We start from the raw sequence: 17230 nt of genomic DNA, 5'->3' as shown, positions 1-17230 counted from the left end.
TAAAATAACGCAAATTTTCTCAGGCTCGTAACTTTCGATGGGTAAGACTAAACTTGATGAAACTTATATATTTAAAACCAGCATTAAAATGCGATTCTTTTGATGTAGCTATTGGTATCAAAATTCCATTTTTTAGAGTTTTGGTTACTATTGAGCCGGGTCGCTCCTTACTACAGTTCGTTACCCCGAACTGTTTGACTACTGCTTGCTTATTTAAAAAAAGAAGCTCTGTCAATCTAAAATTTTCTTGGTGGATGAAAAAGGATAAAAAAGTTGAGTTGGTAAAACAGTGGTGTGAGGTGCCACTATTTTACTGGGTCATTTTCCATTTAAATTTCGTTGTTTTTGGAAATACACTGATGGAACCATATGAGGTAAAATCAATGAAAGCAGACCAATCGAAGTCGAGGAATCGAGGTTAAAGGTCCAGGATAGGCAGCTTTGACCAGATGTTTAGCTTAAAATTGATCCTGGACTACCAATTTAAACCTCAGTAAAATTGACTTCACTTCTGCTTTGATGCGGTTGATTTTTGACGTCATTTGTTCTACTAAGACGGCAAGATGGAAGACGGCACATCTGTCCTGCATACTCTTAATGTGCAAAGACTGAAATTGGAGATGATAGAGGCGTGTTGTAGCACAATCCATGCTCAACAATCAATCTAATGATGACAAATCTACCGGCCTTCATAAGAGTCAGCAGAAAACAACAACGGCGAGGACAAGTGTCATAAGAGATGTAATCGTCCTGCTCAACGGAAATCTCTTGGCAATTTTAAAATGGATGGAAATACCTAGATTCTATGATAGACCACTATGGTGGTGGTGAAGGGGAATATCCAGGGTCATATTTCTTTGATCTGGGCTGTTTTTGTCCGTCTGAAAAAATACACCTTAAAAACCACAGAAGCGGGAGATCTGGAGTCTTCTATTATAAGCGCCTTTGGTATATATTGGAGAACTAGCAGTCCGCGAAAGTCAGAAATGAAACAATCTCCAGTACATCGTAAACCAGTCTCCCACATCAAATTTGATCAAATGTTGACATCTTTGGTAGTTTGATCAAGAATAAGTCACCCTGACAACATGATGTCAAAGTAATTCCAAAGAAGTGTCGCATCGCCGCCTTCGAGGAAGCTAGCCAGTGTTCAAAAGGAAACCTAGCTATCCGTTATTAATTCCAATTGGGAAGCACTTTGTGGCTGAAGAAAATACGAAAAACGCTAGAAATAAGAGTAGCTGGAACTTAATCACCTTCTGCATTATTCCATCAACTTAATACCTTAAGCTATTCCTGAGATACACTTTTTATAAAACCTGCATGAACATTTTGTGTTTGGATTTTTTGCAACGCACCTCTCAACAATCTTTGAAAATTTTCATCTTAATACTCTTAGCCTTTTTGGATACGAAGGGTCAAACATGTCTCTCTTTCCAAATAATAAATAATTTATATAAACGCAGTATGAGTTGCATAGCTTACAGTGATTGCCCCAAGGGCTAATGGGATTATCATCCTTAAAGGCATTGGTCTAGATTTATTGAACTGTTCAACTATTCTGAACAAAAGAAGTATCTGAATATCTTATCGTATTTCTCTGGGGGAATACGGGGTGGGGGACCACTTGCCCTCCAATCACTCCTGAATTTCAAAGAGGAGACTAGAAATTTGAATACCAATTCCTTCCACACAAAGTGTCTCGGTGAAAAAATGTAGAAAATTCCACAGAACATGCTTTACTTTTTTTCTAAGCATCGCTATTGCACTTCCTTAAATTTGCCTCAAACAATTCTTTTTCCCTTCCTATGTTTTAAAATAGAATTGGTTACAAATTTGTACCACTTTGAGACTTTAGTGTAATAAGCTGGAGATTTATGAGGAGACACGGTCTCCATCATATAAGAAATTATTTCTGTTTCTTTTATCACTCTTCACTCTCCTTTTTATGAACTATTTTTTTTAATTATGTTACTAACGCCACAGCTTAATATACTTTACATAACTTCTTTGGAAGGTGAAAGGAGACCGTATAGTGATTTAATATTGCAATTGGTAAGGAAAACAAAATCAGTGAGCCAACCAGTGCAGAAAAAATAATGAAATAATTGAAGTAGAAAGAGCATGCTTTTATTTTAGCAAACTGAAGCTTTACATTGAATATTAAAGCAGATATATTCTGAAAGAACTGCTATAGACATGTTGGCTCTCAACGGTAAAAAAAAAATGAATTCCTTAACTTTCAATAGTATTACTAACGGCAAGACAAATTTTCAACAAGAATTTTGATAGTTTTCACACATAATATACAATAAAATAAGTATACAATAAAATAAATTTTTATCGATTATGAAATTAAAACTTTTAGAGCACTTTATTTTAAAACTACATGAGATTCCACGATGCATTCCTTTAATTCAATTTAAAACATATATTTTGAATTATTTTGGTCATCAGTACTTTAGAAATTTATAACTGAAGACAGATCAATAGGGGTAGTTCAAATATAAAAATCCAAACAACCGTTAGACTAGAATATAAGAAAATACAAATTTACCGAAAACTCTTGTTTTGGGAAGGGCTCTGTAGACTAAAAGCGACTTCAGTGTGGCGGAATTCTGAAGACAAGCTGGGATTCTCGAAGTGCGGAAGGTTTAGTTATAAAAACGTAAAAATTGAAAGGATTAAGAGAAGAAAATCTGAAATTTGTCGAAATTCATGAATTGGGAAGTGTTTGTTGTAAAAAAATGAACAAAAGTAGTCTTTAATTTTCATACAAGCTGATATTCTTGAAGCTTGAAAACGAAAACATGAAAATTCAGAATTGCTAGAAGTAAGAAAATGGGAATTTTGTCAATATAGTGAATTTAAAGGTGTTTTCTGAAAGCTATTTAGAAGGATGAAAATGCAAAATAGATCAATATTCTTGAATTAGAAAGTGCTTTGTTGTCGAAAATCAACATGAAAATACTTTAGTTTTGAAAAAACTGTAATTCTTGAAAGGTGAAATTGTTTTTGCAGAAATAGGAAAATTCAGAAAGATAGAATGGAGAAAATACGAAATTTCTCAAAATTCTTCAACGGGGAATTTATTGCTCTTGAAAATCAACATAAGAACTGATATTCTTATTTTAAGAAAGCTGATATTCTTAAAATATGAAAGGTTTAGTTATAAAGATATGTAAATTCAAAAGGCTGGAAGGAAGAAAATTGAGAAGTTTTTTGAATTCTTGAAAAAGTAAGTGTTTTATTGCTGAAAATTATCGTTAAAGGCTGAATTTTAGAAAGAAGCTATGATTATTCGATTTATGAAATTTTAGAACTGAAAACTCTAGTAATAAGATATGAAAATTCAACATATTAGAAGAAAAAAAAATGTAAAAAAAATTATATTGGAAAGTTTTGGTGAAAATCATAATAAGAACATTAATATATGACACTTTGATACCAATTAATGAAAATTCAAAGGGTTAGAACTTTGAAATTCTTAAGAAATCTGAGATTTTTTGAAATGAAAGGGGTCTGACTTTTTAAGTTTAAAAAGAAGAAATATATTTTTTTTTAACTGTGAATTTTTTAAAAACTTTAAAGACCTTGTAGAGCGAAAGACATGTTTAAATCTATGATTAATAGCAAACTTGAGCAAATACCAAGAAAAGCCTCTTTAATAGACTCATAAAAGTATGAAATAAGTGTTAATCTCAAAATTTTCCTATTAGACCAAATTCCACCTCACAAAACATAAAGCGTATTTTATTAGGCCCCAAAGTTCTGACAATAGTCGGATTATCAAAATACTGTTTAGAGTAAACTGGATATGATCAGACATTTCTAGTGTCAATAGCAGTAGTCTTCTTCTTTAACATACGGAAGAGTTTGGCATATAGTAACCAGACAATACTTAAGTCAAATAAAGAGACTTATGCTTGATTCTGTAAAAAAAAAAATATTTTTTTTTTTATATAGGAGAGGGGTTTAAAACTTCATTTCAAATTAAAATTAATTTCAACGCTCTATGATGAGTAATTGTCAAGTGATAGTTCATAGAAAAAAAGATTCTTAATTTAGACATTGTTTTGGCTAAGGTGCCTCGTGTATAAACTTTCATCTTCTGCCAGGTATAGAAAGGTAAGGTATTTTGACAAAAAATCTCCTTTGGGGTGCAGTTTCTAGGATAAGAATTGTGCAGTCTCCCGTCGAAATATATCCTTGGGAGGAAATACTTTCCATTGGTGATTTTTTATCAAATTTCAAACGTTTATAGGTGAAGTTGAAAAAGATTTGTTAGCCAGAAAAAGCTTAGTTCTTAAGATTTTGCTTGGCTTGTGATGCTAATCATTGTATGGTGCTAAAAGAATGCTTTGAAGTAACAAGAGTAAAATTTGAAAGAAGAAACTAGTCTTAAAAAAAATTTCAAATAAAAAAGTGCCTATTAAATTAAAGCAGAGGCGTGTTCAGATCTTTACGCTTGTTGCTAGGATTCTCTTTCATTAGTATTTAGTTAAAAAACGAACTCAAAACAAAGGTAAGATTAGCCTCGAAAGTGAATATACGATAAATTAAAGGTAATTAGGCTATAGTATAGGTTTGCGCAGATGTTTCTGCGTTTTGCTAAGAGTCGTTTTTTTAGAATTGAAATAAAAATCTAACTTAAAAAAAGGATAAAATTAGTCTAAAAATAAAATATAAGCAATTAAGTAGTTATTCAATTGTAGTGGGGTGTTCAGAGATCTTTCACACATGTTGGTAATTTAGCATTCATTAGTATTTAAAACAGATTGGATTTGAAAGAGCGATAAACATTATCATTCAAGGAACATATTATCACATTAAGTGAATAAAAAAAGATATGAAAGTATGCGATAGGGGTGGAATTTAGAAGCAAAATCAATTGTAAAACATTTATTTTATAGTATTGAAACAAAAAATAGTTTTTTTCTTATTGACGAGGATACCATTGGAACCTTTTGTTTGCCCAGGTACGAGTTCTGCATGTTGTAAATAAAACTTTGTTTTTCCAAACAAGATCAAGCGTGACATTTTATATCGTTCTCACATAAAGAAATCAAGACAAGCATTACAACACCTGTTTTGGGTCATTTGTACCGCCGTTGAAATCGGTGCTTCCTATGTCGGATTTTTCCAACATTGTCGGAATTTTGGCCCTCTTGTCAGACCAAAAAAAATACTCAATAAGACGTCAGAGTTTTGTCGGAGTTTTAATAAAAAACAGTTAATTGTGTGATTTTAAATTGTTCTATATTTTCTGTTTTTTACTGGAGAAGGTTTTCAAATTAGCGATATGTGCAGATCGTTTTCTTAGTGATTAAAAACAAATTAATCACTAATACAAGAAAGGGGCACCTTTGAAAATTTGATGCAATTTTGTTCTACAATAAGGAGTTTAAAATACAAGTAGACCTCCTTGATATGGTTGAGTGTTGTGATGGGAAAGTGGAAACAATTTTCAACCTTGTTTGTTCGGTAAGATAAAAATATACCTACAGAGAACTGGGTTGGATTCTGTGCGGACACGTGTAATACAGGGTGACCCAAAAAGATTCGTACCCATATTTTATTCGATAAAAAAATCCATTTTTAACGAATATCCTTTCTGTTGCAGGACGTAAAAGGTGAACGTTTGGATGATCGTTTGCAGCTATAGTTGCCTCAAACATGTCTTGGACCAATCAGCAGAAGATATTCTCCCTGGAGGCCTATTTTGTGACAAAATCATACTAGAGTGTACAAATTCAGTTTCGAAAACTTTTCAATTGTCGCAACTTATTTTGCGACATATTTTGGACGAATGTCACCAAAATAGTTGTGGACTTGTGTTCTAAAGCCACAGGGGGAACTTATTCAGGCTGGAAAAAGAGGAAAATATTGCTACAGTGAGGGACTCAGTAGGATGCAACCCTAGAAAATCAGTACGTAGACACAGCCAAGAACTCGGAATGACAAGGGAGTCACTGTGGCGTGTTCTCACGTTTAATTGAACAGTGTAGTCCCTCACTACAGCAATGTTTTCTTCTTTTCTTGCACGCTCTTTCCTGCCTGAATAAGTTCCCCCTGTGGCTTTAGAAATAAGTCCACTACCGTCCCATGCTCACAGAGTTTCGTAACCCAAGTAACAATCGTGATTTTGGGGGAAAGTTGCGACAATGGAAGTTTTCGAAAATGAATTTGTACGCTCTGGTATGATTTTGTCGCAAAATAGATCTCAAGGGAGAACATCTCCTGCTGATTGGTCCAAGACATTTTTGGGGTAACTATAGCTTCAAACGATCATCCAAAGGTTCATCTTTCATGTCCTGCAACAGAAAGGATATTTGTAAAAAAATAGATTTTTTATCGAATAAAATATGGGTACGAATCTTTTTGGGTCACCCTGTACTATGTTTGGCTATGGTTATGCCAAACCTTCTGCTTAAAATAACCCGGTTATGAGCACAATCAAAGGCAAATTCATATCTGTGATATTTTTTAAGTGCAGTAGTCATTCAATTCATTTAGCTGCTTCTTATGCTTGAAAACAATTGCCAAAGCAATGGGAAGATCTGTGTCGCACATTATATAATCACTTCAGCATGAGTGCCAAATGACACTCTGAGTTCGAATTACACCAGAAGTTTACAGACAGCCATTCCTGTATGTGCTTGCCCCAGGTTGACTGTCTCTTAGGATGTGTGTTGATCGACTAATCGCATAATTGGGATACGCTAAATAGCTACTTTCAGGGAGGAGCAGCTGAGGATCTAACTCACGTGAATGACAGGGCATCACAAGCCCTAAAAAATCCACTGCTTCGTATTCAGCTTGAATTGTACTCTATGTGATGGAGCTCTCTGCAGATTTTAATATTCTTTTCCAAAACGAAAATACCTTTATTTCAAAAAATAAAATTAGAGGTTAAGATACTTCTATGAAATCTGACCATGAGTTTCATTAAGACATTAGGTCAACCACGCCATTGAATCTCGACCCTAACAAAGCAAGTGAATACCTTCCAGCTGAAAAGGTGTACTTGGGAATGGCAGCTCGAGAGTCTCTTCAAAGATTGCAGTCAAATTTGAGTACAAAAGCAGATGAACGTGAAGTGAAAGTCATCTACGGATGTGCTCGTAAAATTTGTGGAGGTAGTAAAGCAAATCAATCAGTGATTCGTATTTGAGGACGAACTGTTTACATTGTGTGAGATCCTTGACGCTACGAAAGCTTTGGACATAGATGCAATTGGTCTTCTGCAAGAGATTCTACATATATATAGTGCACCTTCGTTGGATGGAAGAAAGATAGTAGAGGAATGGTGGAGTTTAGCCCCCCTGCTTAAACCTACTCAAAATTGTAAAAGCCAACGCGACGGCTGAGGAATGCGTTTAGTGTAGTTAAAAAAGTGTAGCTAAAAAAAAAAAAAATGATGAAAGTTTGCTTTGTATTTGAGGAGAAAGGGATTTTAAATGATTTTTTTTTAAATATATGAGGTGAAAAAATAAAATGAGTGTGAATAAGGTGGGATTTTTTTTGAATGGTAAAAAAATACAAGTTACCATTGAGGGAGGAGGAGCTGCAGGACAGATAGCGTAAAGGCTTGTCTTGTGAAAAGAAAAAGATTCCTATGCGACAGAACATTGTCATTTTTTCGGTTGGAGTCGAAAATTTGTTGGAATTTAGACCAGTGTAGTGTCGGAAAAAATGTCGGATTTTCTGTGGTTGGGTGCAAAACTAACCAATCAAAAATCTGGTTGGAACTAAGTGGAAACACTAGTTGAAATGTGTTAGCATTAGTGCAGGTTACTGTGTTAGCAGTATTGTGTGCATCTTCAGCGTGTTAGCATAGGGAAGAATCAGACACAGGGAAGCTATTTATAAATGAGAATGAATATGACAACTTGGTTGGACCAAACCCCTTTCAATAGCCTACTTGGTCGGAAGTGACCATTTATGTTGCATTTTCTCGTAGGAAATGAATTTGTGGTATTTTCATAAAATTCGCGTGAATCTAAATACACACTTTTCTACTTACAGGTATACTATTTAAACTAATTAAAACGAACATCAGTTTGTATATGATACATTTCCGCATTTAAAATGAAAATTGTCACAGTTAAATAAAAGCTATGCATAAACATTGGTAATATAATCCCATAGCTTTATCAAGAGCGATTAGCAATGTAAATAACAAAGTTTTTTCTGCATTTGTTCGGTTCCCAGTCCACAGGATGAAAATTTTGAGATCCATATCACCTGTGCAAGCTCAGGGAAGAAAAAGCAAAGCAAATTAAACCAAGATGTTTCTGTTGCTGTATCTGTTGCTGACTAGAAAATGCCTGTAGCTCGACTCAAAGACTAACAATTAAGAGCCAATATCAAAGGCTATTTAGGCATTATTTTAGATTCGTTAGTGATAAGATAGTATTTCAGGAACACTGTCAAGGGAAAAGAGGTGTAAAAATCTCCAGCGTGGGATTGGCAAATAAAATTTGAAAAATAAGATTACTTTTGCTATCGGCAATTGAACATAAAAGCAGCTACTAAAATAGTGCTTGAAAATACTGTCTCACAAATAAACACAATATCCCCGTGCAAAATATTGTCTCTTAAATAAACTATTTTAAGTTCTATGAATTTCTTTATCATTCTTAGTTGCTTTATAGTTCCTACACAAAGTACCGTTTTGTTGTTGTTAATTTTAAGGGAGTAACTATATTGCATATTAGGTTTCCTTCAGATTTGGATAGAAATATCTGATTTTCATATGTTATTTTCTTAATTCTTGTTCTTGTTTCCTTTTCCCAATTTGTTCTTTAAATCTCTTTGCGTTTGTTCCATTTTATTAGTTTTTTGGGTGTTTCTTTTCCATTCTTTTCGGTTTTTATCTCTTCGGAACGCGCCTTATTAGACACAGGGGAAATATTCCTTGTGTTTTCCTTTTTCTTGCCATTTTTACTGGCTTTAGGCCCAATGATTACACAATGGGCGTTTTTACTTGTTTCACATTTGATTTACTAGAAGGAAATTACCAGTCTGGAGTAGACTAGGCAAAGTGTAAACGAAGAATTAGAGCTACTATATTCTATTTTGTATGTTAGAATCATTGAAGAAGTGATTGTAAAATGTTTCAACACTATTAAATGACTCGTTTCGAATATTATGGCCCTTTCGTTCAAATGACTAAAAAAATGGTTATTGTTCTAAACGAAAAAATCGGAACAGTAAATGAAGAATGAGCAAACAGGAACGAAAAGTAAACAAAGAGAAAACGAAGTATTTTTCTTATGTATTTCATTTCTTTTTATCATTAATCAGATGACTTTCCCTTTCCACACTATACAAAACAGAGTAAAAGAAAAGAAAAGATAATAATAAATTTAAAATTTACTGCAGCGTATTACATACTTTGAGGATATGATTGATGTCTAAATATTTGCATAAGCTTTCTTGTCTCTGTAATAGCAGTGCTTCATGCATAGCCTATTTACTTCTAAATAAGGATAAACTTTCAATGTAAAGCTCTTAACTATAAGTTGAAAACATATTCGGTGAAATTAAATTTACTTGATTGTATTAAATATCTCCTTCTGAAATGTAAATTTCAGAAGTTTTAATTAAATAGGGTTTTTTATTTTTGCAAGGCCAAGCTTTTGATGGTAGTAGCGTTGGGTAATAATTTGATTAGACGATATATCGTTTTATCGATATTTTTACTTTCGATATTCGATAATCAATATATCGTCTCTTGTCTTTTAACAAGCCCCCTTAATTAACAGCCCCCTCTCTTGTCTTTTCTAGACGCCCTTTCCAAATAAAGGTTGAAATTTGGAAAAAGCAATTTATACCTTTTGCCATATAGTCCTTGGGGCAAAGTTTGTAAATACAATACGTTGATTGCTTATATACAGGATATATCATCGGGAAACAAGAAAAGTTTGATTCTGGGTATGTCCAAAAAGGCTAAGGCAATTAAGGTGAAACCTTAGGGAATGTTGAGGGGAATGATGAACTAAATTGAAAGACACTATGCGCATCCAGATTATCAAAATTACGTATCTCATCCCATCCAAGGACCATCTAATTTTCGTTTAGCCTAATATTTTTAGCTCAAATGACAATCTTTGGCAACCTATCGTCCTTCATCCGCAGAAGGTATGCATCTCAAACTTTCTCTTATAATAGCCCTAGAAAGTGGGATTGAATCAAACATTTCGTAGAGCCTACTGTGAAATACAGTATGTCTATCGAATATCCAAAACAATCCATAGGCAATTTCTCTGGAAAACATCTAGTAAATCTTCCTTCCTCGTTTCAGAGCACCCATGCTTCAGAACCATACTTGACAATTGTCATCAATGTAGCCTCCAATATTCTAATCTTAGTTCACATACTTATTTTCCTATTCTTCCAAACTTTTTCAACTGTGAAAAAAACCCTTGACATTCTCGACATTCATTGCACCGACTGTCTTTACGAGTGTAACTACCTAGTTAACTGAAGCTTTCCACTTGCCATTATGACTTTGTCCTCTTAACATTAGTTTTTATGCCTAATCCTGCACCCTGAACTTACAAAACCTCTAAAAGTCTATTCATTTTGCTAATATTTTCATCAAGGATGCCTAAATCATCAGCAAAATTTATGTCTAGCAAAGTTTCTTTTCCCCAAAGGATTCTATCTTCGCGCATTGGGTTGGCTGTGCTCCTTAAAACAAAGTCCATCAAAATGATCCATATAAATGTAAATAGAAGGCAACTCTGCTGGACTTCTGATTTAATACGAAACCAGCTACTAACCTGATTTCCTACCTTCACCGCAGCAGTGTTATTCTCGTAACGTTAGGTACTTCCCCTTTTTCAAAAATCATATTCATAATCTCTAGTAGATATAATCTCATATTCAAACCTTATAACCACCATATTTAAGAAACTTGTTTACCAAACTATCATAACCTGGGATATTATTTCATTTTAGCCGTTTTAGCAGTGCCACTTATTCGTCCTCAAAAAATATATCTCTGTTCTCATCATCTGTGTTACAAACTTCTTCATTATTCTCTATATATTTTTCTGTAACTCTCTCACGGTTTATCACATTCTAAAAATGTTCTACCCGTCTCTTTGAACTCTTTCCTTATCACTAATTTATGTCCCGTTCTTATCTTTAACTAGGACAATTCCAGTTTGACTATTTCTCTCAATTTATTAACATGCCAATACAATGTTTTACTGTTATGTCGTCTAGTTTCATCTTCCCATATCTTCGGCAATTATATCTATGATATCCACCTCACAAGTCAATAATTCATATTTTGATGCTTTCCCCTACTTTTTTTTTATATTCTTTATATTTTTTATAATCTATCACACAGATAATTCTTGTACGCGCCCTTCCTCCTCCTCTATATCAAAAGTAAAGTATTTTCACTAATATTTTACCTGCGTTTCTAACTTTATTCCCAATAACACAGTCAGCAACTTCACAAACTATTTTCCTAAAATTATTCAATCCATCTTTTACATTGTAATATTTTAAACTCTTCAATTTAGGATTCAACTGTTCCTGGAAAGTTTCTTTCAAGTTCTTATTCTGAAGTCTATCAACATCATAGCTTCCTGGGAGGTAGTTACCCTTTCTAAATTTCAGCTTTAAATTAACCCCAGACATTACTTGATGGTGGTCTTTTTTTTAACTTCAATAATAGCGTCAAAGTTATCCAAAAAGCTTATCTGCAATATCTTAGGAATGGTCAAAAGCACTAACTTATAACTTTCAGATGCACTCCTGCTACTACTTCGGCGATTCCACACTACTTGTGACTATTACTCCGACTATAATAACTTGCAAATGCTTGCAACTGTGCCTATTTGCGACAACTAATACGCCAACTCGTGACTGGGACTACAACTGCTAGTGATTAGGAATAAATCTTCTGACTTCTTGAGATAGTCGCAATTACAATACTAAACAATTTGAAGCTTTCAGGGAATTTTGATGGGGATGTTGAAATAAATCAAAACACGATATTTACACCCAGGTTGTCAAAGGGGTGTGTTTGGAATATCTAAAAATATTTAGGACATTAAGTTTAAGCTTCTGTGGGATTTGGAGTTTGATTTATTTCAACAATAGATCAAACTCCCCCCTCCTTAGAAACTCACTTTCACAAAAAATACAGCAGCCACAGAAGTAGTGTATTATATAATAGCGTTCTGTTAATAATTCAGTAGTGTAGCAAAATCAACAATACCTTTGTAGAATTCATCCAAATCACAAAATAAGAAATATTAAACAATGGGATTATTCTTGTTTCAGCAACCAGTTACAATTGTAGTAAAATACGACTCCTACTCGTATCAGCTTTTAATGGGTGTTTTTACAAAAGTAACATTCATTAAGCATTTACTAGCTTACTCATGGTTCGACTAAAATTACTGGAATAGGTAAAATATCACTGTTGAGGCTCATAACCGTTGACATTCCAATTAAGTTTGTCCATTTAGTTTTTGAAATCTTATTATTATCAATTCAGTTGTATTGAATTTTTAATGTGAGCCTAGTTTAAATCACATTACAGTTCCGCATAGTGGTATTATCTTCAAAATTTCATTTATTTGTAAAATAAATAAAGATATTTCGAAATAATAGCCTATAATTTAAATAGCTATAAGTCGCAATAATCAGTAATTTAAAAAGAACTACTATGTAATAACTTGTAAAATGTCCAAGTAGGATAAAAAAAAATATTGCTTACAACAATGTTGACACCTGGCAGATTAAATCCTTTAATACGATCACTTAGAAGTTCTTCTCCAGGGATAAACCTAAAAATTTCTTCATTTCCTTTGTACCATTTAATTGAATACAGACCCTCATCATCCAAGTCGTACTGACATTCAAGAAGAGCATCTTTTCCTTTTAAAACGATTGACGGGACTATAATATCCACTAACAATTTCATAGCATTTGTGAAAAGAACTGAAAAGTAAAGAACGCTTAAGGATTTCTTTTGATATAAATTAAATAAAAAAAAACAAGTTTTTTTAAAAGGAAGTAAGGAGCGACATTACAACTTAAAACGCGCAGAAATTACTTCGTATATGAAAGAGGCTGCTACCTCATGAACGCCCCGTTCTTTACGCTAAAGTTTGACTCTTTCTCTCAATTCTTCTTTTTAAAACAGTTAAAAATTTTAGCGTAAAGAGCGGGGCGTTAATGAGGTAGCAGCCTCTTTCATATACGAAGTAATTTCTGTGCGTTTTAAGTTTTAATGTCACTCCTTACTTCCAGTTAAAAAAAAACTTGTTTTTTTTATTTAATTTCTGAACGTTTTTGAATCAATGCATGTTTTGATTTTGGCTCTCCGCAGAGGAAAAATCAAAACGAAATTTGCATATTTTTTTTTTTTGCTAAATAGCTTTCTCGTAATTTTGATCGAATGATTTTGAGAAAAAAAGAGCGGGGGGACGAAGCGCAGTTGCCCTCCGATTTTTTGGTTAATTAAAAAAGCAACTAGAACTTTTAATTTTTTACGAATATTTTTATTGGTAAAAGATTTACGTAACTTATAAATTAGCTTACGTAAAGAACGTTTGTATTCTCATGTTTTTATTACATATATGAGGGGATTCGCCCCATCGTCAGTACCTCGCTCTTTACACTAAAGCTTAAATTTTATCCCAATTCATTAAGAATGAACCCTGAATCACAAAAGCCGTAGAATAAATAGTTGAAATTACTAAAAATACTTTAGCGTAAAGAGCGAGGTATTAGAAGGAGGTAAGCCCCTCATATGGGTAATAATTTCGGTTTGTTTTAAGTTTTATTGCTGTTCCTTACTTCCAGCTGAAAAAGCTTTTTCACATTTATTTTTTAATTGTTTTTTTTAAATAATGCTAGTAAATCCTGGTCTCCCTTCATGGAAATTTTCTTCTCCCATGACAAATTTTCGATGGAAAGTTCCCCCAGCATATCCCTCTCTTCTCAACCCCTCCCCCCAACCAAAAAATCCTCCTGAAAACGCCTGTATACTTCCCAATAACCATTACTATATGTAAGCACAGGTCAAAGTTTGTAACTTGTTGCCCCTCCCACGGGGACTGTGGGGGAGTAATTCGTCCCCAAAGACATAGTTTTAAGGTTTTTCGACTACACTGAATAAAATGGCTATCTCAGAATTTTGATCCGTTGACTTTGGGAAAATAATTAGCGTGTAGCGTGGGAGGGGGCCTAAGTGCCCTCCAATTTTTTTTGTCACTTAAAAAGGGCACTAGAACTTTTCATTCCCGTTAGAATGAGCCCTCTTGCAACACTCTAGGACAACTGGGTCGATACAATCACCCCTGGGAAAAAAAAAAAAAAAAAAAAAAAAAAAAAAAAAAAAAAAAAAAAAAAAAAAAAAACAAATAAACACGCATCGGTGATCTGCCTTGTGGCAAAAAATGCAAAATTCCACATTTTTGTAGATAGGAGCTCGAAACTTCTACAGTATGGTTCTCTGATACGCTGAATCTGATGGTGTGATTTTCGTTAAGATTCCATGACTTTTAGGGGGTGTTTCCCCCTATTTTCTAAAATAACACAAATTTTCTCAGGCTCGTAACTTTTGATGGGTAAGACTAAACTTGATGAAACTTATATATTTAAAACCAGCATTAAAATGCGATTCTTTTGACGTAGCTATTGGTATCAAAATTCCATTTTTTAGAGTTTTGGTTACTATTGAGCCGGGTCGCTCCTTACTACAGTTCGTTACCACGAACTGTTTGATTTCATGTTTTAACTTCTTTTTTTTTCAGCAAATGTAATCGTCCATAGTAAAATGAAATGGTAATATAAGGGTAGCCTTTGTGAATAATAACCGAAACTCTACAAGAGGTAACATTGGTAAGTTAAATTTTGATATGTCCATCAAGAATTTTACAGTATAATTTTGTTGAAATACAATGCTGACTAGAAATAAAATGTAACTCTGTGAAATCTATTGTATTCTTTTTTTATTGTTTCATTGTTGTATTCTTGTCGAATTTTTCTTTTTGATGTTTTGTCTTTTTTAGTACATTTTGGAAAAGTGATGAAAAACTTTTCAGAAATTAAATTGGAACAACAGGCTTTTTCAACTGAAAGTAAGGAGCAACATTCAAACTTAAAAAAAATCAATATATGAAAGAAGCTTCCCCCTCCTTAGCATCTCCGTCGTAACGTTGCAGTTTCTATTGTTTTAAAAAGTAGAGTTGTGGCCAAGTCAAACTTTAGCGTAAAGAGTGAGGCATTGAGGAGGAGGCGTAAGTTATCTGCTCTCAAGCTTTCCACGTTTCCGACATTTCTATTTCCCCTTCCACCCCCCAGTGTCCCCGGATCCGATCTCAATTGAAGAATGAGCATCTGAGACATAAGATCTTTCTATATATCAAGTTACATTAATTTCTGATGACCCATTCATAAAATAAGCATACCCCAATTTTCACGATTTCACCTTCCTCCACTCCCCCCCCCCCAGATGTTCGAATCGGGGAAAGGGCTGTTGTCAGATCAATTCGTGCAGGTCCCTGACGCGCATACCAATTTTCATCGTCCTAACACATCCAAAAGCACTGAGAATTCCCCCCCCCCCAACTCCCCCAAAGAGAGCGGATCTGGTCTGGTTATGTCAATCAAGTATCTAGGACTTGTGCTTATTCTTTCCACCAAGTTTCATCCCAATCTGTCCACTCTAAGCGTTTTCCATTATTTACATTTTTCCCCTCCACCCCCCTCCCAAATTTTTCCAGATTTGGTGAGAATTTAAAAAAAGAACTTTGAGACACGAAGTCCTTCTAAATATAAAATTTTATTAAGAGCCGATCGCCCATTCGTAAGTTAAAAATATCTCTTTTTTTCCAATTTTTCCTCTCCCTCCAGCCCCCCAAATGGTCATTTCTTGGAAACGACTATTATCAAGTTTGTGCAGATCTCTGACACGTATGACAATTTTCATTGTCCTAGCACGTCCAGAAGCACTGAACTCGCCATAGCACTGGAAACCCCAACTCTCCTAAAGACAGTGGATCCGGTCCAATTATGTCAATCATGTATCTAGAATTTGTACTTATTCTTTCCATCCAGTTTCATCCCAATCTCTCCACTTTAAGCGTTTTCCAAGATTTTTATTTCCCTCCTCCACCCTCTTATTTCGCCGCATCCGATCCGAATTAAAAATGAAGCATCTGAGACATGAGATCTTTCTATGTATCGAGTTTCTTTAAGATCCAATCACCCGTTTGTAAAATAAAAATCACTCAAATTTCACCATTTCCCATACCTCCAGCCCACCTCCCCCTTAAGATTTTAGAATCGGAGAAACGACTGTTATCAAGTCAATTTGTGCAGGTGCCCGACACGCCTACCATTTTTTATCGGCCTAGCAAATTCAGAGGCACCAAACTCACAAAAGCACATAAAAATCCTCGCCCCTCAATTCCCTCTAAGAGGGCAGATCCGGTGCGGTTATGTCAATCACATATCTAAGACTTGTGCTTATTCTTCCCATCAAGTTTCTTCCCGATTTCTCCCCTCTAAGTGTTTTCCATTATATCCGGTTTCCCCATCCAACTCCACCCAATATCACCGGACCTGGTCGAGATTTAAACTAAGAGCTTTGAGTTTCGAGGTCCTTCTAAATATCAAATTTCATCAAGATGCAATTATCCGTTCGTAAGTTTAAAATACCTCACTTTTCTAAATTAACCGAAATAAACACCCCCCTACTCCCCAAAAGAGAGGAGATCCGTTCCGGTTGTGTCAATCGCGTATCTAGGACTTGTGCTTATTCTTCTCACCAAGTTTCATTCCGATCTCTCCTCATTAAGAGTTTTCCAAGATTTCCGGTTTCTCCCTCTAACTCCCCCCAATGTAGCCAGATCTGGTCAAAATTTGAAGCACTTTGAAGCGCAAGATCCTTCTAAATATCAAATTTCATTAAGATACGATCACCCGTTCGAAAGTTAAAAATACCTCATTTTTTCTAGTTTTTCATAATTAACCGTCCCCTCTAATCTCCCAGAAGATCGAATTGGGGAACAGACTATTTCTAATTTATTTTCGTCTGGTCCCTGAAATGCCTGCCAACTTTCATCGTCCTACCTTATCTGGAAGCGCCCAAACTAGCAAAAGTGGGTACGACAGACAGACAGACAGACTGACAGAAACTGCGATTCTTACATGTCACTAGGTAAATATCAAGTGCAATAAAAACAAC

At 34.5% G+C, this 17230-nt stretch overlaps 1 protein-coding gene across 6 annotated transcripts in view; it reads right to left on the bottom strand.

The window, feature by feature from the left end:
* Window positions 1-17230, bottom strand: part of LOC136031546 (uncharacterized) — a 611644-nt gene that overhangs the window by 98536 nt on the left and 495878 nt on the right. For 2 of the 6 annotated variants that reach the window (XM_065711235.1, XM_065711240.1), the window contains one exon: window positions 12749-12972. The exons of the other annotated variants lie outside the window; for them this stretch is intronic. In XM_065711235.1, the coding sequence (XP_065567307.1) occupies window positions 12749-12972 (224 nt within the window). The remainder of the gene's footprint in view (window positions 1-12748; window positions 12973-17230) is intronic. 6 annotated transcript variants of the gene reach the window in all.

Source organism: Artemia franciscana, chromosome 1 (genome assembly GCF_032884065.1).
Source record: "Artemia franciscana chromosome 1, ASM3288406v1, whole genome shotgun sequence".
NCBI classification, from domain to species: Eukaryota; Metazoa; Arthropoda; class Branchiopoda; order Anostraca; family Artemiidae; genus Artemia; species Artemia franciscana.
The sequence above is the reverse complement of the archived record's forward strand: the minus strand, read 5'-3'. Positions and strand labels throughout refer to the sequence as shown.